Genomic DNA, 23876 nt, shown 5'->3' with positions numbered 1-23876 from the left:
AGGTGATGACTAGAAAGGAAAAAAAGCCAAGAGCATCTCATTCTTGGCAGGAGTATCATTGTACTCACAGCCCAATCCTATCTACTGTTCTAGGGGCTGGAATATTGGTCTGCTTTTTTGAGACACATTTTTGTCTTTTAATTACTTTAAATCTTTTTATAATCTAGCACCACTGAACAGATGAATTTCTTATCTTCTTGCTTTTCTTTAGCATTAAGATTTTAACCTGTACTAATCTGCATTGACCTGTTCACCCTTCAGAAAACCTCTTATGAATCAATAAGTGCTCGTTCAGTTTCCTAACCAAGGAAAGGGGGATGCTTTGGCAGTTGAATTGTGTCTGAAATTTTAATGTTACATGAATTTATCATAATGCAAGGCAGGAACATAGAGGTCTGTAAGGACACTGCCCTTACCAGAATTTTATGTTTTGTGCATGTCTTGATTTGGAGGATTCCCTTACATGAGATCTGTTACCCCTTGTTACCTGGGTTTTTCTGGATTTGGGATATAAAGTATAGTATGAAAGCTAAGTTTTGGCCTCCCAGATTACCAAACTTCAGGCTTGCCCATCTCATTTTGCTGAGATGCTGTCTTCTACTTTGTAAGACCAACAATGCACAGTTTAGTCCATTATTCTTTATCCTTTGAGGAGTTAAGGGTTTATGTAGAAAACAGTGAAATGATTGGACTTGAGACAGACCATGTTGTGTGTTGCTGTTGTTTATCTTGGACTGTTACTTACCTTCATCCTTCATTTTGCTTTTGACAATGTAGAGTTGCTTCACTGCCTCTTTCTTCTCACTTGAGTTATATCCTTGACTTTGTAAGCTGTTTTTTGAGGAAGGAATAATAAAAGCTATTTCAGTCTTATTCTTCAACCAATGAGTTTGAAATAGAAGATTTAATAAGTCATGCATAAAGGATACTTCTGAAAAATTACCATCATTGTTCCTTCAGAACCTGTATTTTAATAGTAATCTATTACTTCCTTGTCTTTTTAAAAACTGATCAAATAATTATGTATTCCAGGAGATAGACTTATCTGAATAGCTTCACTTTATTATCTAAGTAATGATAGCAAAATTTTCTTTTGCATTTTTTACGTGCAGATTGTAGCTGTGATAGCTTTGGCAATTAATTGGATATCACAACATTAATATTTTTGTGTTTATCATGTCACAAGAAAGCTCAAAGTTTCTTTTTTGATGAGTGTGAATCCATATAGCATGTAAACAAAATTATATCATGTGTTTAAGCCTTGTATATTCTGAATTTCACCATGTTTGTCTAAGGGTTTTCTACTAAAATAATTCAAAAGGTTGGCAGATGGTAAATCTTGAAGGACAGAAAGTCTAGGACTTTCCAGTACAAACCAACATATATACCTGGATTGTTTGAAATGGTTTGTTACCAAAAGAATATCTTGGTAGCTTGGCTTTAAAATCTCTGAGATAGGAAAGATTTAAATTTAGTTTCTTAGAAGTTGTCCAAAATGTAACTATTGTTCTGCAATTGTGCTTTTTTTACAGGCCCTCCTTGTCAATTGAAAGTAAAACCAGATTCAGAAATTCTAAAGATTGAAAACGGTACAGCTTTTCCCTTTCAGGTTGAAGTACTAGATGAATCAGGAAATATAACAGCACAGCCAGAGTTGATTGTTCATTGTCAGGTAAACTGCAGTTCATAATGTGCCATAAGGATTTTTATTCGTGCTTTTTAAGGGGCTGGAAGAAGAATCTGTGTTGGAATCTACATAGAATTTAATATCTTTAGCAATGCTTTTCAAGTTTTTACAGCTTGCTAGCCATAACTGTGACTCTCTTACCTCTTATCTAAGCCATTCAGTAAGTTTTAGAATCAGTAGACCATGACCTTATAAAAGGAAGAGAAAATTATGTGAGGATGTATATGTTCAATTTTAAGGCATTTTGGACCATATTTATCATATGCAATATTAAAATTTATTCAGAAAAATAATTTCAGAAAGCTTACTCCTGGTATTTATAAGTTGAAAATTCAGTCTAGTGCCTAATAATAATATTAAAAGTTATCATAAGCACCAATATAAGCTCAGAAGGGAACTCGTATCTTGCTCTGACTTTAGGAGGTAAAAAAACTTCTTTTGGCCATCTTTTTTTGACTCTAGAAAGTGACTTTCCCAATTCTAGTGAAATTCAGCAAGGATATATAAAAGTGTTTTCCCACTGCAAAATATGCTGCATTCCATTTGCACTTTATATCAGTACATGCACTTCCTGTAGACTGGGTCTGCAGTGATTTGATGGCATATTGAATGTGATGTTTAAATTCCTTTAATGTGTGATGTTTAGTAAATTACTTCACAAGTTAATTGAATTTATTGCGTAGTGGCAGAAGAGTCTAATTATTGTGTGTTATTAAAGCAAGTGAATAGATAGGATTAAGTTATAGAAATGAAGTATACTTTCTCCCCTGCACCTCTAACTGCCTGCAGAAAAATACAGGTGTATTTCCAATTGTCTTACAGTTATTGAAAAACTGAAATAGATTAATTTTTTCTGTAAATAATTATATATATACTTGGACTTTGCAAATAATAATTTCTGAAATAATCATAGTAGTTCTGTAAAAGAAACTTGATGTTTAATCTTACATTTTAAATAGTTTTTAGGTGCTTCAGACCTTCCTGTGTATTCTGTGGACTGCAGTAATGGAGGAACAAACATTTTAACTGGTCCAGTTATACACGTACAGAATATCAAGAAAGACCAGATATTGAAAGCAAGGTTTGAAGTACTTGTAAGTATTGGTTGGATTGTTTGGATTAACAAAAGATAGAAAAGTTTATTATACCGTCTTGCCAGCATATTTTATGAATAAGCTGAGCTCTACCAGAGTTAGTGGCTTAGGTATCATAAACCTCATAATCAGGTGGCTGTGTTTTTTCATCACTAGAAAATCATAAAAAGACAAAGAGTTTTTTCCATTTTTTTCTTCACTTCTAACTCTATTTGTTAAATCCCTGAGGTGTTTCATAAATATGCATGTTTTCTGGCATTTTTCTTCCCCTTTTTAATTCCTGGATTGTTTTCACACATTGGCCTCATTGCATAAACGTTTTAGTGTAAGAATAGGTATGGCAGTCAATAGTTTTTTGTAGCATTTCAGTTTCAAAGCTCATGAAGTATAATTTTTTTTAAATGTTGTTGAACATTCTAGTCCTCTGGCAGTCAGGAGAGTCACACTGCTGGAGAAAATAAGACTTGTGTGTTTCAGTCTGGAAAAATGTGTGAATAAATACTAGTATGGCAAGGTGAATTATATGAAAGGATACTTAGGATTGTGCTTAAAAAGTACTTTGTAAATTTTATAACCTACTGCTTCTGGAATAGCAAAAAATCTAAACAGCTAGCATCAATTCTAGTATCTGTTGAAAGCTGTAAGTATATTGGCATATCTTTTTGATTTACTTTTGACAAGTCAAGCTGATTTCATGTTGGGACACCTGGTCATACCTGGTAATTCTGGGTAGAACCATAGGCTGTTATGGTGTTATGTGTATGTATATCTAAATTTAATATCTTAATTATGTCTCTTTTTTTTTTACCCATGAATAGAATTGCAAAGATGTGCCACCAGTGGAAAAGATTATAAAACTTCTTCCTAGTAGTCATGTTGCAAGACTACAGGTCTTAAGTATGAATGGACAAAAAGCTCTTCAGGTTAAACATCAGGATGAAATCAGTTGTGTTGCTGGCCAAGTCATGAATAAACTTATATTTCAAATGTACGATGAAGCAGAAAGGGAAATACCCATAACTGCAGCTGCTGCAGAAAAAATCAAGGCAAGTACTTTTGAGTAAACAGCAGCATAATATGGGGGAGAAAAACAAAGCTGATACCCTTAAAATCCATATATGTCGGACTACTAAGTAATATTCCTCAAAACGGTATTAATAAACATGGAAACTTAACTCTCCTTTCAATTATTTTTTAAAACTCTTTTTTTATTAATTAAATGTCAAGTAATGCTTCAGGGTAATATTATGAAAAGCAGGTTAGTATTTCCAGTGCTTCTCCGAAATGCATTAAATAATTATCACATAGTTATAATTCCTCAGATCCAGGGCCTTCCCAACATTTAGAAACTTTAAATAGGCATGTTCCCCATGAAAGCTTGCTTGCCTATCTTATCCCCCCTGTCTTCTGTGTGTGTACTTAAGTGGAGTCTAAAACAAACATAGAGATTCACCAAATATATGACACTTATATCTTTTCTAACTCAAGTTCAGTGAGGGAAAGCTAATGTATGTTTTGATCTGCTTGTGGTTTTTTTCAAGTAATTGACTGCATTTCAGCAGAAAGCATTGGTTACTGCTGGGAAATGTCCAAGCTTTCCATTGAAAGCTGCTATTGCCTGTATGTTACATCAGCCTATTTAGAATGGCTTCAAGACGTATTATGTAGCTAGTAATTTGTAATTTAGCTTTTGATTAATTTATAAAATTTTAATTTTAGGTCAACTGGACACCTAAAATTGACAGAGAGCTGTTGATGCAGGGATTATTACCTGATGTAAAAGTACCTACTTCAGTAAAAGATGCGCGTTACTGTCTAATTACTTACCTTGATGAGCACGTGTCTTTGGAAAGTGCATTCACAGTCAGGTTTGTTCATTTGGAATATTTCTTTATTAACCATGTTATTGGCATAGCATTGTAGTTTGGAGTAAAACAAAAGTCTTTCTAGAGAAACTGAAATAATGAAAGCGGTTGGCAGATTAACAGGAGAATGTCAGCTTGGGAAATGGGAAGGGTTTGTGTGAATTTATTACATGTGAGAACATTATCTGTGTGAAAGACTCCATTGTGATTACTGACTTGCATCCAGCCCTGTAATCACTTGTGTAAGTATACATACACTGAAGAAGACTATTGATTTTTTTCTAAAGTTGAAGTAAACATTAGCTCACAGAATAAGGTGACTGAGGAGAAAGAAGTATCCCTGCGAAGTTAGTTCTTATCTGGTTTCTCAGTCAAAACTGACAGGCTGTAAATTGAACTTTAAAATTAACAGTTTATCGCTGTAAGTGAGTTTAAGACTTGTATCTTATAAAGTTATTAAGAGGAATCTCATTCTAAATTACTTCAGTGTATTTAATGTGATTTGAATAGGTTAAAATTAATTCATTCACAGCACTCTGATGCCAGGGGTAAATTTGCAGCAATTAGTCATTTCGCAGATCTGTTGTAGGAAAATAAAATACACTGCATGACAAAGCATTAAGATTCTTAAATATATTTATCATGCCTGCTATGATGCTATATTTACCTTTATGAGAGAAATAAGTCAATTTTCATGTACTTAGACCAGTTCCTGATGAACCCAAACACATTAAATGTAAACTAAAAGGCTCAAACACACTGCAGATGGGTGAAGAACTGCAGAGTGAAATTGGTAAGTTATTTGCATATTCTTCATTTTCTTCTAAGATATGTTTCTTTTTCTTGGTACTTTGTTAAGACTGTTATATATACAGATGTCATCAGGAGTAAATTACCTTCAACTACTTTAATATAAAAAACAGGTTTCCATTCTCATTCACAGAAAGGTGTTCAGACTCTGAATTGCCACTTTACATTTCTCTGATAAAATTTGCCTCTTTATACATCAGGACATTCATCATGCTCAGTTCAAATAGTTCATAAATTTTTGTTTAGTTCATGTTTTCTGAAATCTCAAAGGCTTTAACTGCATTCAAACTGTTGCTAAGGCACGGACTTCAAAGTGACATGTTTTGAGGTTAACTTTAATCTAAGAGGAAGACATGTTAGGGGTCAGTCTTCTCATTCTCCTTTGTCATATGGCAACTGGATACAGAAACCATAGTGGGAAATTAAAAATCCTTTCAGTATTGGGGCATTAAAAGCTTGGGTGTGAATGAAGAAAGCACATAGAACAAAAAGAGATAGGGGAAAAAAACGAGGTTGAAAGAAGCTTTCAATATTAAGATTTTTTTTTTAACTTTTTGGTAAGAAATAATCTTTTTATTCAAAGAAGTGGGAAGCACAAAGATGGGATATAACTAAATAGATACATTTAATTTATACCCACAAGACTTGGTGTTCTTATCAATGTATATAAAAACGTGAAGAGAGTGTAGAAAAGTTGGAGCCAGACTTTTCCTAGGTGTGTTCAGAGACAGTAAATAGAGACAGTGGGCACCAAGTGAAACATGGGATGTAGCTCCTGAACATCAGGAAACACTTCTTTGCTGTGAGGGTGACAGCACCAGCACAGATTGCTCGGAATTTGTGGAGTCTCCCTCCTTAGAGATACTCAGAAGCTGCCTGTCTGCAACTGGCTGAAGATCGCCTTACTTGAGCAAGGGGTTTGAACCAGGTGACATCCAGAAATACCTTCCAACCTCAGCCTGTGGTGTAGTGATAGTTATTTAAATTTTTTCTATATTGTGTCTGTGTTGTGTATGTTTATATTCTGAATGTTCTATAATGTTTCATTAAAGTAGCTGCTGAGGTGATCATCCTGATAATCATTTTAATCATCATCATCTTTTTTAACAGATGTAATGATTACAGATCAGTTTGGAAATCATATTCAGACAGTGACATCTGCATGTGTAAATTCCCTAGGAGTTTCTGGGCCTGGACTTGATAAATCAAATTTGAAAGTAACTTGGCAGGTATTTATAAGATGTCATATAGTTTATTTCTTTGTGGCACTTGTTTGGTAATTGTCTTAATTCTGTTACACAGAACTGAACCAAAATTGTGGGAAGGTAGTCAAATTCCATTGCATTAGTTGGTTGCTTAAAGCATTAAAATTGTATGATCCTGTTCTAAGGAGCACAGCTGCATCTGTTAAAAACCTTATCACTGCTGCAGCTATACAATGTGGAGGCCAGTTCACTCTGTGCTTTAGTCAGGTTTGCTTTGTTTCTAGGTCATTGTTCTATATGTTTTCTTCTATCTTGCTTTTAGTCTTATCTTCTGTGGTTTTTTATGTTGGTACAGTTGATTTTAAGATCTTTTGAAGAACTTTGTAGAATGGACTAGTATCTATACCTTTTAAAATATACTGGATAAAACCTGAAAAACAGGTTTCTGAGAAATTCTTGAGTTTGAAATGAGTCACTTCTTACTCATGAAGTACATTTAAATCTAAGAGAAGGACTAGTACTTGTAGTTTAATTTTTAGTTTACTGTCTCATAGTAAAAATACCAAACAGTATTTATAGCATAAACGGTATATTGAAAAAATACTAATAAATTTTACTTTGCTTTATTTGTTCTTGATAACATCTTCTCTTTGTTTCTTAATAGGAAAGTACTCAAACAATGAAAGTAAAAGGTATTCGATACAAACCCTGTTTACTTGGAAGCAAAGAATTGTGCTTTGCTTGGCGTGAATTTTCTGACTTTATCAGAGTGAATTTAGTAGCAGGATCCCCAGCTAAATTGCAGCTTGTGGATTGGCCAGAGTTAGAAAAGGTAAGTTGAACGATTTTGCTTTGAAAAAAAACAACATGGTCTCTAGTCAGGTATTTTAATTCCATTTTTCATGCAATAGCTAGCTACATAGGCTTTTAAAAGTAAATTTATTTTGGAGTAATCTAACTCAAATGTGTATGTTTACTACTTTAAGTACTGTAAACTTTATTCTGCCCCATTTGCCTTTCTACAGATAGTGTAACTTTTCTCAGGTGCAGTAATTTTACTGCAGGCTGCATCCTGACACTCATCTTTCACTGCTGTTTTCCAAAGATACAATCCTTAGTGGTAGTAATGGCTGGCAGCTCATCTCTCTGTCTCTTACTGGGGTTTTTTGATGTTCAGGATGTAGGATGGCAGTCCCAGATTTACTTCGGTTTACAAGTGTTTACTCTCAGAAAGTAAACACTTAGAGACAATGGAGTATTGGATTAAAGGAAATGGCTGGAGATTTTTGGTGCTGTACATCTTTTTGCCTTAGGTTTTTAAAATTATTTTTCAGTGTTTACTTTAGCTATTCGAAGAACAGTGCTTAACTTCTTGCAGAAATCAGAATAGAAAATTGGAAGCAGAAAAAAGAAAATTGTCTGAATAGAGGAGAGGAATCAAGATAGGTGTTTTGGGAGAATGGAGAAGGAGATTACTGAAGAAAATGTAGCAAAAGGTTCAGGGAGTCGCATAACAATTTTTGTTCTCTAGGCAGCTGTTTAAGTATATCAGAAAATAAAAATTTTTGGGCCATAGCTCTTCCTACAACAAGAACATTGATAAGGCCCTTCAGAATCATGTCCTTCCTTTTAGTCACATCAACATGAGTAACCCATGCCATTTAGTGCAATTAATGCATTTTACTCTAAAAAGAGAATATAAACAAACTCTAGAAATACATTTCTGCATACCATTCAATCATGGTCTAGCTGTTCTGGGAGACAAATAGGGTGGGAAAGGGGGACCCTCTTGCTCTGGGGATTCCTGAACTGCTGTGAATGTCCAAGATATGTACAATTGAATATCATTTGAGTATCATGTATTTGTATCTCTTCCAGCCTGTTGCAGTGATTAATGGTAGAGAATTGCAGAGGCCCCTTATTGTTCAGTTGTGTGATCAGTGGGGAAATCCAACTCCTGAACCTAATGTCAAAATCAGCCTTACAAAGAGTAACAACTTAAAGGTAAGCATTCACCTTATTAGGTAAACTTTTTTTAACATGAGTTTTGTTGTCATGTCTATAATATGTTAATTTTTAGGACATTTTTGGAAATGTTAATAAAATATTGTGAGAGCACAAAAGAATAGCTAATCTAGTATAAGAACTCTGGCAACACATATCATAAACCGGTCCCAGGACAAAAACCACAAATATAACAAAATGCAGATAGCACACGATTTGAGTACACTTCAGATACATTCCAGATATTCTAGAAATCCTTCTTCCGAATTTTTCATGCACATTACACCACCACATCCCCCATGTTATCAGACGTAATTTACTGAATGATAGTAATGACAATGGTACAGTCTCAACTAGCAACCAAAGAATTTTTATCTGGTGGTTCTTTGATTTTAATTCCAGAATGTATGACTTACTGGTCTGTATGTAAAGCTGGTCAGCAGGTTTGGGCCCTACTTGATTATCCTGTGAAAAGCAAGATAAATTAAATTAAAGCAGGATAAATGAAATTAAAACAATGAGGATGCAAATCTAGCCCAGATTTAAGTGGTTACTGCCTGTTCCATAAGTGATGTGTGAGTATCAGATGGTTTTCACATTGATCTGTACAAAGGAAGGACTTCGACAGAATATTCCATTATTTAAAAATTTATTCCTGTGTTTGAACAAAAAAAGGAAAGTCCAGGCTGTCAAACATTCCTACCTGTCAGCACAGAGACTGTTATATTGAATATATATATTATAAAAGCAGGATATATTCATCCACCTCTGGACCTAACATTTTTTCATTCAGGGTGGGTCCTGTTCCCTTTTTGTTCCTGCTTGCCGTGCATTTGCTTTCCTCAGTTTTCTCAGAATAAACAACAGGCAAGAACCTTCTTTTGCTCACTCCGTCAAAGCTGTGCCACAACCTTAGCTTTTGCCCAATTTAACTATGCTATTATTACTTTTTTTTTAGTTGGATATTTTGAAGTAGATTTCTTGATATCCTGAACATTTTTATTCTGTCTTTTTTTTCTCTCTTGCCATAGAAGCCTGCCTCACAGTTTGGGGATTTTTTTTTTTTTTTCTTTGCACCAACTACTGACTTTATGGTGTCAGCTGAAGCTCACTGTGGGTTCTATTTATGTTGTTCTTGAGAGAAGACACTACCTGGGCAGTAGCACTGCACGATGGTGCTGCCTGGTCAAAGAGATTTTGGCGTGGCATGCTGTGTCTTCTCAGATTTTTGCCTTCTTCCAGGCAGCACCAGCAGCATGTCTTAGAGTCCAAATGTTCTTTAGCTTAGTGGGATGTGTCCAGGAGAAAGTGTTCTAAAAGCCAATGTTGAACATTGTTATAAAGTGTTTATTACAGCAATCTCTGCCTTGCATAAGTTGCATGCACAGTCTCCCAAAAGAAATGAGAAGATTTTGGGAATGGAAATTTTCAAATAAGATGTTCAGATAAGATATATTTCAGGTTCCACCCTCTGAGTCTCCAAAGCCTGATACTATGCAGTTGCAGCATGTGTTCCCTGTACTCCTTTATCTTACAGATCCAAAACTGAGTAAGAACTGGAGGAACACTGTAAGCAGCACTAAATAGTTCGTAGAAAGTTTTTGGATCTGAAAATACACTCAGATTAACATCTGCTATGGATGATACGATAGCATCAGTAGCAATTTAAAAATAACATTTATAAAATATTTGAACATATAATGAAGAAAAATATCCTAGTTCAGATGAAGGGATGGCTTTTAAAATCTGGTAGAGAATTTGAACCCTCTTCCTTAATATTGTCTTAATAACAGTATATCTTTCCCTAACTTACAGTACAAATTTTAGCTACAGCTCAAATTAACAGACAGTATGCAGGCAAACGAGATAAACTTTTTATCCTAACACTATTTCTGTATCACTGAAAGATTTTTTTTTTTTTTTTGACAGCTTCTTCCTTCAAACCAGCAGCATAAAACAGATGACACTGGTAGGGCTAACTTGGGAGTTTTTAGTATTCACGCACCAAGGTAAGTAGTGAAAATCAGATGGATTTCATAAAGTACTACCAAGTATTAATCTAGAGCTAAGATTTACTATTCATCTGCAGGTGGATGGCCAGATAGTAAGTTCTAAAAATCTAAGTGCTTAACTAAATAAAATTCAGTAGCTGCTCCTTTTGATCTACTGAGAAGCTGCTGCTGTAATTTTCTGAATCTTGTTTTATTGTGCTAGACATTGTTTTAAAAGATTAGATTGAGTGTCCAAAGGAATTTTAAATAGATGTGTTTCATTTTTCCTATTTGCAATTCAACTGCTCAAGTCTCATTTCCAGCAGATATGTGTCCTGTGGCTCCTGCTTCTTCATCTTGTGCTTCTTCATGCTCACTTCATGTATAGCTTCCCTTTCACACTTATGTCCTGTATGGCTTTTCAAATTCATCATTTCTCATATTCACAGTTCTGCAACCCACTCCCCATATCCCTGAGTTTTTGGAGCAAGACTGGGTTGGCTTTAGGTTATTTTGAAACTAGCAATAAGTGCGTGTTCTTTGCATTTAAATATGGAGGATTTTACTCATAGTACTCTTGCATTTGGAAATCTAAACCAGCATTGTTTTAAAGGCTGTTGATGGTGCTCAGTGTATTTATAATGTCTGTGACTTGGTAGAAGGATGATAAATATTAGTTATCAATTTACTGCTGGAGGTTAGAAACAGGTGAGATATACTATTTACAGCATAATCAAAACTGGCTGGGTACAGAAGTACAGCCTCTATGCAGTTAAATACTATATTCCCAGTTATATTTTTTAAAAGACTGGGAGTTTTGAAAAAACTTTTTAAAATTAAACTTAAATTTTTAAGTTTTTAATACTGTAAAGAAAATTAATTATTTGATAGCATTGAAGACATTATATACTTTCAGTGTACTTTGCTATATGTGAATGCTTCTTGGATTTTACTCTTTGGAAACTTGTCAAAGTGGAATGCTCCTCACCATTTTAACTGCTTTCTGCTTTGCTGTTTTCTCCTGCTTGAAGCTGTAGTTGCTAGTGTCTTACAGGCAATGAAACATGACCAAAATAATGAAATATTAACACAAAATTAAATTTAGTAAGTTAATATCTTAAGAATAACTTAAACTCATGAATTATCTAACACTGCATTAACAGTTCCTTCCTTTTCTTCTCTTAACTACTACATTACTAGATATTATTAAGCAGGCTATTATGTGCATTATTCAGACTTGAAGCCAGATGAAAATTGTCTTTTCAGAAGAGATTTTTACATCTGTTTTTATGATTTCTGTTTATTGCAGGGGAGAGCACATTTTACAGATTAAGGCCTCATACAACAAGGCCATATTAGATTGTCTTGTAATCACAATAAATGTCCTGCCTGATCCTGAGAAACCAATCTGCCTGAATGTTAAATATGACAAAAGTCCTTCTTTTCCAGCAGGAGGTACTTTTCCTGGTAAGTATATTAATTTTTGGTGGAAACCAATCACTCAATAGCTTTGAAAACCTGTGGAAAACTGTTTTGATGGTTTGCCCACTGTATTTTTTGATTTTGCTTTGTTTTTCTGGTCTGTTTTCTCTGTTCTTTGTAACCGCTGTGTCTGAGATGTAACACTTGGATAGAAGAGATATGTAGGTCATCTTTGGAGAGCATTTCAAAAGACCTCTTATTTATTCCAAATTGCTCCTTTTATCCATCTATAAATGGTAAAACTACAGAATCTCTTTTCTGTCTTACTAAAATATGATCTGAGCTAGTTCGTATATGTTTTCCCTCATCTCTCTCTGGAATAGTAGCAAAGGAAGTGGCTGTGAAATTCTAGGCCAGCTGTGAGCCAAGACAAACCAAAAGTAATCAGCAGGAGGACAACACAAAATATTCTTTTCTCCTGCTGTATTCTCTCACAAAAGAGTTTGTTTCTTGGCTGTCATAAGATCAGCCAATATTATTATGGCAAGAGGTTTTTGTTTTTTAAAGTACTCCACACAATGTTATGACCTTGATTAAATTCACAAGGTATTTTGGTTTTTCCTGGAGGATTCATAAAATGACAGATTAGTTTGGGTTGGAAGGGACCTGTAAAATTGTCTACCTCCAACCTCCCTGCCAAACAGACATTTTTCAAATGTAGTGTAAATCCACCAGGTTTTTAGTTAAGAAAGACAATTAAACAGCTTCTTCAGGACAATATATATAGTAAATATGACATTAAATTATTACATAATAAATTCTGTTCTGTAAATTCTAACAGCCTCATATTATTAAATAAATAAAATAACATTGTAATTATTTGATTTACTGTTGATCTCAGGTATACCTGAGGGCAGGCACTGTAATCTTGGAGGGGGTCATGCCTGAACTTTTTATGCTCATCAAATCGTAGTCCTTCCTTAAAGTGCAAAATTCAGTCCTGCACAGTGCAAGTTCATTTACATGCATTAAATCCATTTGCTTTGTTAACATTTTGAACTAGAAGAAGGGTAGCTTTGTTCTGCCTTGCATTCCATTTCTTTCAGATCACTGCACTTTCTATGGGACCTACAGGAAAAGTGAAATTTATCATACTGGGATATAAAAGGGCAGGTAGTTTGACTGCAAAACCAGTCAACAGAGTGAAATGTCTCCCTATAGCCTACTTCTGACAGATACAACTGTGTGATCCTAGTCTGTAAGAAATAAAGCACAGTGAAGGAAAAGGGGGATTTGGATTTCCTGTCCTTGAAGGAAGGAATCACCTACTTAACTGCTACTGGTACACATTCCTGAGAGAATGTGTACCAGAAAGAAGTAGCCTGGTGTGCTGTTTTGATAAGAATGATAATTTGAGAAAGGCAGACTTGAAATTGTAGGATTTTTTTTTTAAAAGCTGTCATAAAGTAGGTGTTTGGTTTTTCTTAGAGTTGTTACCTGGTCTGATTACAGGGATAAGGAGAGAAGTTTTTTCATACCTGATTTGAAATTCTTAGTGGTTTTGGCTCTTTTTGAAATGCTTGTTTTGTAAGGTTTTTTTCTCTTAAGTATGAGTGAGACACAGAAATTAATGAAGTTTGAGCTGCTTAATTCTGAATAAAAATAATCTTCAAAACATATTTTTCATCCTACAGATTTTATGGTTAGTGTTCTTTCTGAAGATGACACCATTATAAAAAATATTAATCCAGCACGGATTTCTATGAAAATGTGGGAAGCACAGAGCAGCCGGGTTAGGACACCAGTTGATGTAAGTCATCAAAATGTATTTTCAAAATGACTATGAACATGCCACCATAGGACAAACATAGTAGAAGCTGTCTTTCATTTGACTTAGATCTGCATCCTGTTCTAGATTTTTAAGTAACAAATATTACAGATCAACCCTACATGTTTATCAGTGTCTGTCCTATTACAAGTTGTCAGATTGATCAAGCATCAGTACTACAGTAATGACAAAAATGTTGCTGTTCTGCAGAAGCTAACTCATCGCAGGAAGAGTATTAGAAGTAGCCACATTGAATTTTGCAAAGAAAAGACTGTGGGAATTAAGAACATGAAATTAGTGTCTACAGGCAGTTTCATTGATTCACTGTGGGCTGTCAGTGGGCAAATCATTAAGACTTGGTAGCGTATTGCAAGTTAAGTCCTTTCAGTACATTGCATTAAATTTTTTGCATCTTTACAGGTTACAACGTTTAGCTGTAGTAGGGTGAAGGATGACAAGGAAGATGGCTTCTTCTACTTCAGGTATAACAGAATTTATTCTATAATTACTCATGGAACTTAGTATACAAAATACATAGTTTGAAATAGAAGAGTTTTATGTTTTGATAATAACAGTCCACAGAATTAGTATGATAAAGAAGAGGTGAAAGATACTAGCAAGATGCATTGAGATGAAGATTGAATTCTTTCCTAGATACTTTTGACATTTGTATAATCTGAGAGTAGAGAAGAAAGGAGTATCAGATAATATATTAGAATATGTTTTGAGAAACGCTAGCAATGAGGGAATTAAAACATCAGGTTGTAACTTAGATGGTAACTTTCTTTAATTCTTTTCAATATTGCTTTAACTACTGTAGAATTGCAGGCTGGTCAAAGCAGACTTAGCTCTTTTTTTACTACCTTCTCTAGCTGTGCATCAATCCGGAGCCATGACTTTGGTCCTGTTAGTGATCATTCCTTGGGCTACTTATTTAGAAATAGTGTCTTAAATGAAAGAACTAGAGCTCATCATAAGCTGGTGCCTCACTGCCATGTTCTTTCTACATCTTTTTCTAGTAGGCAATATATGGGATTAGCTAAATAGTTATGGTACTAGCTATTGACTTAAGCTTTTGCCTCCTGGGAATGGGCTTTTCTTGACATAGGTGCCTGTAGTTTACTAGTTGTCCACAAATGTCCAGAATTAAAACTCCCAGCCTTACTGAAAAATTTGAAAGGAGAGTAGACGCTGCCCATTAGCAGCCCTTGTAGAAAAGTACATTTTACATGTTGCTGCCAGTGTCTGTGGCATCACTGCCTATCAAGTGACTTTCTTTCAAGTTTTCCTGTTCTTGGCACTCTCAGATGGTTTTCATCTATTTTATTGCCAGTCAGTAACTCGGATGCCATTACACAGTCTTAAACAACTTCCATAGCAATTGTGTAATTTCTTCTTTTTCTGAAACCTGTGTCTGTCCAGCCATGAGATCCTTAGCTGATTATTTACTAATTACTGTTTTAATGTATCCTGACACAGCAGATGCTACTGTCAGTCTTAAGCTAAATAAAAGGCAGAAAAGAATTTTTACTTCTGTATGTGAAATCTAAAACAGGAAAAGTCTTGGTCTGTTCTAGAAATATTAAAGCTTTGGGATTTCATTTTTTCCAAGCTAAGCATTCCAGGGAATCTTACATATTGCTACTTCCCAAACAAAATCAGAAGAAATAAATTACTTAATGTTGACAAAACAGTTAAACTGCTGTTTGTTGAAAACAAGAATCATTAATCAATTCAAGAATGCCACATGTCATGTTTGGAGAAATACCTTTATCTTGGCTGTTTGCATCTCTTCAAAAGTTTGTAAGCACTTTTACGTCTCTGCTGTCCCTTGCTGAATACTGCAGAGGTCCTCTGGATGCCATGTGGCCTTCCTTGCTGGATAGAATTATAGCAGCAAAACCTCAGGTTGTCTGGGCTTTTCTTCATGTTTTGGTGGTAGGAGTTCTTTGCCAGTGGTCTACACTCTGGAATGCTGTAAGGTAGAAGGAAAACTCTATTTCTCTCTCAATATACTCAGACTTGACCAGTGATCCAAGTTACCCGGCTTTGTACAATCTGACTAAGGAGGGAATTAAATACTCTGATTTTATGAAATTTTAATAAATTTGGAGAGAAATGGTTGTTGTTCCAGATCTAGACATGTCTATGTTTTGTTCTGGTAGCTTTATGAAAATTCTGAATAGGAAATTAAATGGTATAGACTTGCAGATTTCTGAATAGGGCCATGACAAAATTCCTGTCATCTAGAAGAGACAAACTCTTGAAAGAGACTTCCCTCATTCAGGCTTCCAGAAGCCTTACTCTAATTCTCAAGGAAGTTTGATGGCCTTCTTGCTGAAGGAAGTAGGGCTTTCTAACTAGTTTGGAGGACTACTCAGAGTTTGAATTGCTTGTGTACTTACATACTTGTGACTATAATATTGTCTCATGCTTGCTTGGGTTGTATTTTTGGTTTTTTTAGGGATAAAGTGGTTCCGGAGAGGGTGGGCACTTACATGATCCAGTTTACCTTTGCAATGGATAAGACAAACATGCTCAACAGTGAACAGGTTTGTATCTATAATTAATTGCAAGTAGCCAAGAACACGTAATACAGAATCATCTGGGTGAAGTGTTAGGATACTTTTTAAGTTCAGAATGGAAATACTTTCACTCACAAGTTTTGAAAAAAATTGTATTTTTATTTTTGATAGTTACTGATTTCAAACTGTTGATTATCCAAATATGCTTTCATTAACTTCTATAGCCAATAATTTGACACTATAACAGAGGTGCATAATTTGCAGCCTAGCAGAGCTGCTTTATGGTTGTGCTAATTTATTTCAGTTCTGTCCATAAATTTTACATACATTTGTTTTAGTGTTTTTTTGAGCAACCCAGGTGTGCAGGTGATTTGTCGTTAATTATATCAGTCTTTATTTTATTTTGTTTTGTTTCATTCTTCCTTCTTTTTCTGCTAGATTATAATTGAAGTTGTACCTAATGACCCTGTACGCTTGTTACCTGATTCTTTACCAGCTACTCCAGCAGTTTCCAATGTTCGTGCTCTTACCAGCCGTACACTGGTCAAGGATTTATACCTCCATTTAATGGTAACTATACTTCCATACAAAATCATAATTAAGGAAATGTAGAAGACTGCTGAAACTATGTCGAATTTTGCTGTAAGGCTTTGCTACAATTTCTTTGCAGATTCACTTCATTAAAAAAGATGTTAATCAGTGATTTTTCAGCATATGGCAGTTCTATCTTCTTCCATTTACATATGGATGACCAAAACTGAAATGTTTGGTCCTTGCTGTCCGTATCTCAGTTGAAATCCATGTCTTGTTGCCACACAAAAAAATTGTTTCAAGAGTAGATTCTAGTGGGAAAACACGTGTACAGCAGATGTTTCTTTCCATGATTTTTATTCCCAGGTACAGTTTGTCTTAGAAATCTTATATTACCAAAAATAATGTTTCTTGAACTTTTGAGTGTTCACAGGGATAAAAGGAAATCACTTACCAGCTACCACAATAGCAAAGCAGACTCAGCTTGTGAAAAAGTAATTTAATTTCATTTCCAGTTAAAAAAGACTTGTGTAATAAGAAAGAAAGACCAAAAAACTAAAGCAACACCAACTGCCCCAACCCTCCTAGGCTCAGCTTTGTTCCAGATTCCTGTACCCTCCCCCAAGCAGTGCAGGGGTATGGAGAATGGGGGCCACAGTCAACCTGTAACATCTCAGCTCTTTTCCTGCCGGTGCTTTTTCTCTAGTTTCCCTGTTCTAGTGTGGGTCCCTTCGTGGGCCACAGTCCTTCATGAACTGCTCCACTGTGAGCAGTTGCCACAGGCTGCAGTCCAGGAATTATCTGCCTGGTTTAGCATGGGGGTCCTCCATGGGCTTCCATGCAGGTCTCTGCTCCACCATGGTCCTTCAGTGGCTACAGGGAAGTACCAGCTTCATTGTAGTTTCCCTGTGGGCTGCAGGGGAATTTCTGCTCCTCCTTTGTTCCTTCTCTCACCCTCTGCTGTTTTCTCTCTTTTTCTTTTTTTCCCATTCTCACCTGCCTGTGAATTTCTGCCCATTCTCAAATATAAAGAAACACAATTTTGGCTCAGTGCTCAGCTTTTCCGCACAGAGGCTGCCTCTGCAGAGACTGCTAGCCCCTTGCCATATAAATCCATGGCAGTACAGGAATGGATTATTTAGTTCAGTCCCAAACTAACTTTAATTTCTTTTTTGCTCACAGGATGAATACAACAACCACACTGGACTTGATCTAGTTGGCAGAATAATAGCAAAAATTAAAAGCCCCAACGAAGAAGATATTGAGATCCCGCAGTTTCAGGGGAAAGTCAGTACAGTAGAGTTTCCATTGGAGAGTGGATCAGCTGAAATAGTAAGTGACTGAAATACACAGCTCCATGAACACTGTGTCTTATGAGGCTTATTTTCTGGCAGTTTTAAAGTTCTCTTACACCTCATTGTGTTCAGTGGAGATTTAGTTTATTTTGTAGCTTTCCCTTAGAAATAAGTAGATACATTATTTCTTCTGTGTTTGGTTGCACTTTTCAGAAAACCTGAAGGAAAGACATTCTTTATAAAGTTTATCCTTTCCAAGTGAGGGAAGTGTACAGGTACTTTCAATTAGAGACCAGGACAAGCAGAAAAATCCAGGAAAAATATTTTTTTCATTTGAATTTCATGTGTGAATAACACTTGGACAGTTTGTAGTTAAACCATTAATATTACCAGTATTTTACATTTTTATTTATAATACTCTCAGGCTGTTATATCTTAAGATCATTTAGACTGACTTCTTCATATATTTCTAATTAAATTTTGCTAGGCTCTCTTTAATTTTTGTCTAAGTAGTGGGCATATGTATACTTTGTAGAAAGGCATCCTACCCTCATTTGAAGAAGATAAAACTACCATTTTTCTTTATGCTTTGTTTCACTCATTCATGCACCTGGCTGTTAGAAACGCTTTCCTTATTTTGGTTTGAATCTCTGACATCATGCATACTCTGAAAGTACTGCGTATTGTAGTCACATCACTGCAGTCACTTTTTCTTCAACAAATACAGATTGACTTTTTAAAACCTATAAGTTCCATCTTTCACAGTTGCTATAAAATAAGATACAAAGACAGTGTAAAATGTGCACATGCACAAAACCAGGAACTGTTCAAAACACACCAAAGAAAATCCAGCTGAATTTGGAGTTTCTTCTGAGTGGAATGGTCTCAATCTCTGTCTGCAATCTCAAGCCTACACAGAACTTCAGTCAATAGTATTCCTGTGGTGAAACAGTTGTATATTGATTCTTGTTTTCAACTTGAAATATCATATAAGAATGGCAGAGCAAAATTAAACCCCTACTTCATTTGGTTGTCACATATTTTAAAAGTCTGACTTCTACAGAATTCTTCAAACAGTTGGAAGATGTACCAAAGGAGGATCCAACTTTTTAAGGACATTTTCTCAGCCTTTTCTAACTCGCTCTTAGGAAGCAGCTTTAGGACAGACCAACATCTGTGTGGGCCAAGTGGAGACAGACACTGCATAGCAATCCAAACCAATTCTCCAAAATACATCTTGGACATCACCACCATAAGACTACAGTAGAATCCTAAAATCAACAGGTCCTACATATAAACTTCTTTACAATATATTTTATTCAGTACATTGACTGCTTTTGTGGAGCTACATACGAGAGACTCAATGACACAGCATAAGTTCTTCTCTGTCAATAACAGTCAAGAACAGAAACATCTAATTAACATGGCCAAATGTTATTAATGTGCCAAATTCTCATCTACTCTAATCCATACAGAAAAATTACAAAATATGTGTGAAAGACAACCTAGTAAAATAAAATGCCGAGACTGAATACTATCAGATATCAGATAAAATAGTATCAGGTATCAGATAAAATTATTATGCTGATTGATTTATGGTACACTCTTGGGTTTTTCTGGTTTCCGTACCATGTTTCAGGAGTAATTAACTGGTTTGTGAACACATTTTTCTCCAGGCAGATGGGGTTAAGAAAACCTAAAGGATTTAGCTTTAGGTAAAGAATCAGCTAAAACCACTGGTCTAACAAAACACTCTGCAATTCTTGTATTTACATCTGTGGTAACAAGGTGTAAATTGAATACCTTTATATGGGTAATCATAACCCCATATACAACTTGTGACAGTTCAGATAAAATTACTGGATAATTTTGAAGACTCCTTACTAATGCAGAAATAAATTTTTTTTGGTTTATCTCCATGTAGTAACCTCCTGTTGCATAATTGTGACCTAAATTCTCCAGTTACCCATCAGTGACAAAGCTAACCTATGTAGTCAAGGGGAGAGTGTGCTGAGTTTCATGGTGTCTGGGGGATTGTTTGTTTGTTTGGCTTGTTTTGCCCCCTCTTTTATTCTTTTTTTTTGTAAGCCATTGGAGTTTTTTTTTTTCTACTTAGGTATTCCTGGTTTGGTGGGAGGTGCGGGGTTTTGCATGCTTCTTCCTTTTTTATTACAATGATCTAAAGAGATCCTGCTGCTTTTAACAGTAACTTGTGCTCCCCAGTCAGCCTCGGGGACTCATTGCATTTCAGTGAACACAGTATCTTTTCCCCTCTTCAGTATCAGGCACCTGGTTTATACTGAGTTCACTGACTTCAGACTACTCACAAAACCCATGTGGAAAGGATTTGTTGGTTGTGATGCACTGTCTTTTTCATATGACTTGTAATGGGGAGGGGAAGGGACGTACTTGTGTTCTTCAAGTATTTTGAAATTGTTCCATCTTGTTTGTAAAGACAGTTGTGTGCAATTAGCACCAGTAATGAAAGTGATAATCTGACATGTTTACCCTTAGTCACAAGTTCAGGAATACTAAACTTGTTTAATGAAGAAAAATGTTAAGATTTTTGTTGGCATATATTTTCTAAGGAAAAGATATTTCCACTACAGACTTCTCCTGATAAAAGATGTAGCTGCAATATTTTTGAAAGCTATGAAGACTATCTTTGAAGGTTATATATCTATCTCTTCTTTTAGGCTGCAACCACTTCTCTCTTGATTTGGCCAGTTGAGTAGCAATTTCTACATGTTAAAGGTGGAAACAGTATGAGTTTTATTATAAGAATTATTCATTTTATGCATGATACCTTTCCCAAAGTAGCAGCACATTTAGATAGTACCTTTACTAATTTTGTTTGGTTTTACCTTTATGGTTTTATAATATTTCTCACATTTATAAAGAAAGGCAAAGGATTTAGTATGTCTTTTCAATAACGAATTGATAAGAAGTTCAATGTTTATGATAGTGTTTGGATGTAAATTGTTCTTTCATTTGGGATTTGCTGTCTACTTCCATGGTAACAGCAGTAACTTTAACTAACCACTGGGAATAGTTTGTTTTTTCTTCTCTGTGTTTATGCTTAGGGTCTTTCTTTTTAATGATCTGTTTGCATTTCACATACTGAATAAAGTACACCTGAGGATATCTTGCTTAGGAGACAGTGCAGAGGATATTATTTCTGAGCGTATGTCTCTGAAATAAAATACATAGCCAAAAATACTAAGACTTTTTAAACAGGTAAAATGACAATCTTAATTCTTAAATAGTAAAATAGCTACATCTTTGTATTTTACTTTTGTTTAATTGTTATAAAAGGCTGTTGTATAGATATCATGTGTTATGTAACTTACAGGATTCACATTTACACTTATGTAACTTACGAGATTGACATCTGAATGTTTATTTTGTGTGTAACCTCAAGCATGGGCATAAACTTATGTTTATTTATTTTCACAGAATTTAGTACTGGCTGAAGACAGTCCTGGAAGAGATAGCACTGAATATATTCTTGTCTTTGAGCCACATCTGCCAGCTTTGAAAAAACCTTTGGAACCATATTGTCTCTCATTTATGTTTTACAATGGTATGTTTCAAGTGCTCTAAAATACTTGCTTTTCCTTAGAATCAGCTATTTCTAGATCCATAATATGTTTTCAGAACTATGTAATAGCTTAATAGATTTTTGCTAATGCTTAAAGCAATTAAGTATGTTACTGTGTTTTCTTTTAAAAGTCTATATGTTTATTTCTGTAGATTCCAAGAAGCAGCAGCTGATGGCAACACTGACCAGGGAGAAAGACCAATTATCTAAGTCCATAGATCTTTACAGAAAGATGTTTGATACTACGAATCAGCTCGTAGCTGAAATGAAATGTAAGTTCAATCAAATATGTATATAATTTTTCTGTGAATTAAACTTCTGTCCTATCATGATTTTGAGAATATAGATAAGGGGAGAAAAATCAATATTGAAATCATGAGAGATAGTAGAGGGTAGCAGAAGTATATGTCTTGTAGGGAAGTATCTAATTATTAAGCATTGGGTGTTTCTACCTGTAAAAGTCTTGATTTGATGTAGAATGTCTTATGTCAGAATTACCAAAAGGAGAAAAGAAACATTGAAGTTGGTGTTCTTTTTATCCATGACTGCCTTTTACTCCCATCTTTGCATGCTTATACATCTGGAAATTCAACAATTGCCGAAAAACGATTTGAGGAGAATGAACTATAGATAATCATCTTTTAAAAAGTTAATCTTATGTTTTCAAAATGTTACTTTTCCCCCTCACGTTTGACCCTGTGTACATTATTCAGAAGTGTTGTGTCATTGTTTATGTTCTTCAGCAAATGTAATTCTTTATGAATGAAGGAAATGTTTTCTTTACTATTTATTTTCTGTTTGAATCATCCTGCCTGTTGATCAAAAGGTTTGCTTTAATAATTGCATTTTGAATTTTTACTTTAAATAATCACCAAGCGTAAATAAAGTTGACAGGCACAGAAGATGCTGTAGTTTCTTGTAATTTTAGTACTATATATTTCCATTATGAATGAAAAATCCTGAATTCCAGTATGAATGGCATAAAATCATTGTTTCATACATGCACATCTGTAGAGAGTAAGTTAGAGTACAGCATTACACTTTATGTTTAAGTAATAAGATAATTTCAAATATAAACATGTTGTGAATAGAGGGTAGAAAGCAACTCACCTGTTTACTCATTTGTTTTTGAAATTAGTTCAGATATGAGAGCTGAGGAAATACTGTCCAGAAAGAGGTGTCCCATATAACAGACAAAAGAAGGTAGTGCCAGCCGCCACTCTTCTCTTCTGTCTTGCCAATTCACCTGCTGGAGAACCATTTATGATGATAATTGAGGATGAAAAATAAAACCAGTTACCTAGATATAAGGTCTAGGCCCCTTTGCTTCTTGAAGCTGAAGGTGTGACATCTGCTGAAATTGTTTAGAAACTGGACAAAATCACGAGATCTTTGTGGAAAAATTCTTATATTCTGTGCTGAAATTAAGTAGTAGATAGGGTCAGTTGCAGCTGGCACAATTCTGAAAAGTTGTAAGAAATTCTCTAAGTGTTCCATTGCTTCCTATCACTTCCTCACTCTCTTTTGATTTTGTTTCAGGTCAGGTTAAAGAAGCTGAAACACGAGAAGCTCTCCTGAGGAATGAACTGAAAAAGCACCAAATTGAATTACCACAGACAAACACAGTATGGCTTGATTCTTACTAAACTCCATTAACACATCTAAAATTGATATCAATAATATATCAATACTAATATTGCTGAATCACACCTGTTACCAAAACAGTGAAAATTTAAACTGTAGGAAAAATTTTTTTTTTTTTTGTATTGTTATGTTAGTGTAAGGATCTTTTAAAAAACTGTTAAAGAACCAACAAAAACATTGTCTTTTATATCCTGGTCTTGTATTTCTGCTGGTCATGTTTCTGCTAAGGTTACCAGTGTCACTGGTACTGCTAGATATTACAAGAGGTTTTTGGGGGCTGGTCAATATATATTGGGTATATTCTGGCATAAGTAAGCCAAAAGAAAGCACTTTTTTTTTAGAGAATCAGAGAATTGCAAATGTTACTGCCACGG

At 35.0% G+C, this 23876-nt stretch overlaps 1 protein-coding gene across 2 annotated transcripts in view; it reads left to right on the top strand.

The window, feature by feature from the left end:
• Nucleotides 1-23876, top strand: part of SMCHD1 (structural maintenance of chromosomes flexible hinge domain containing 1) — a 68817-nt gene that overhangs the window by 36185 nt on the left and 8756 nt on the right. For both annotated transcript variants that reach the window (XM_059858841.1, XM_059858849.1), the window contains 18 exons: nucleotides 1533-1672; nucleotides 2647-2781; nucleotides 3600-3827; nucleotides 4501-4649; nucleotides 5351-5439; nucleotides 6567-6685; nucleotides 7326-7493; nucleotides 8540-8665; nucleotides 10595-10674; nucleotides 11966-12123; nucleotides 13773-13888; nucleotides 14327-14388; nucleotides 16371-16458; nucleotides 16870-17001; nucleotides 18145-18294; nucleotides 21714-21840; nucleotides 22011-22130; nucleotides 23398-23483. In XM_059858841.1, coding sequence (XP_059714824.1) covers nucleotides 1533-1672; nucleotides 2647-2781; nucleotides 3600-3827; nucleotides 4501-4649; nucleotides 5351-5439; nucleotides 6567-6685; nucleotides 7326-7493; nucleotides 8540-8665; nucleotides 10595-10674; nucleotides 11966-12123; nucleotides 13773-13888; nucleotides 14327-14388; nucleotides 16371-16458; nucleotides 16870-17001; nucleotides 18145-18294; nucleotides 21714-21840; nucleotides 22011-22130; nucleotides 23398-23483 — 2273 coding nt within the window. The remainder of the gene's footprint in view (nucleotides 1-1532; nucleotides 1673-2646; nucleotides 2782-3599; nucleotides 3828-4500; nucleotides 4650-5350; nucleotides 5440-6566; nucleotides 6686-7325; nucleotides 7494-8539; nucleotides 8666-10594; nucleotides 10675-11965; nucleotides 12124-13772; nucleotides 13889-14326; nucleotides 14389-16370; nucleotides 16459-16869; nucleotides 17002-18144; nucleotides 18295-21713; nucleotides 21841-22010; nucleotides 22131-23397; nucleotides 23484-23876) is intronic.

This window comes from Haemorhous mexicanus, chromosome 1 (genome assembly GCF_027477595.1).
Source record: "Haemorhous mexicanus isolate bHaeMex1 chromosome 1, bHaeMex1.pri, whole genome shotgun sequence".
In the NCBI taxonomy this organism is placed as follows: Eukaryota; Metazoa; Chordata; class Aves; order Passeriformes; family Fringillidae; genus Haemorhous; species Haemorhous mexicanus.
Note: the sequence above shows the minus strand (reverse complement) of the source record. Positions and strands in the feature narration are given on the sequence as shown.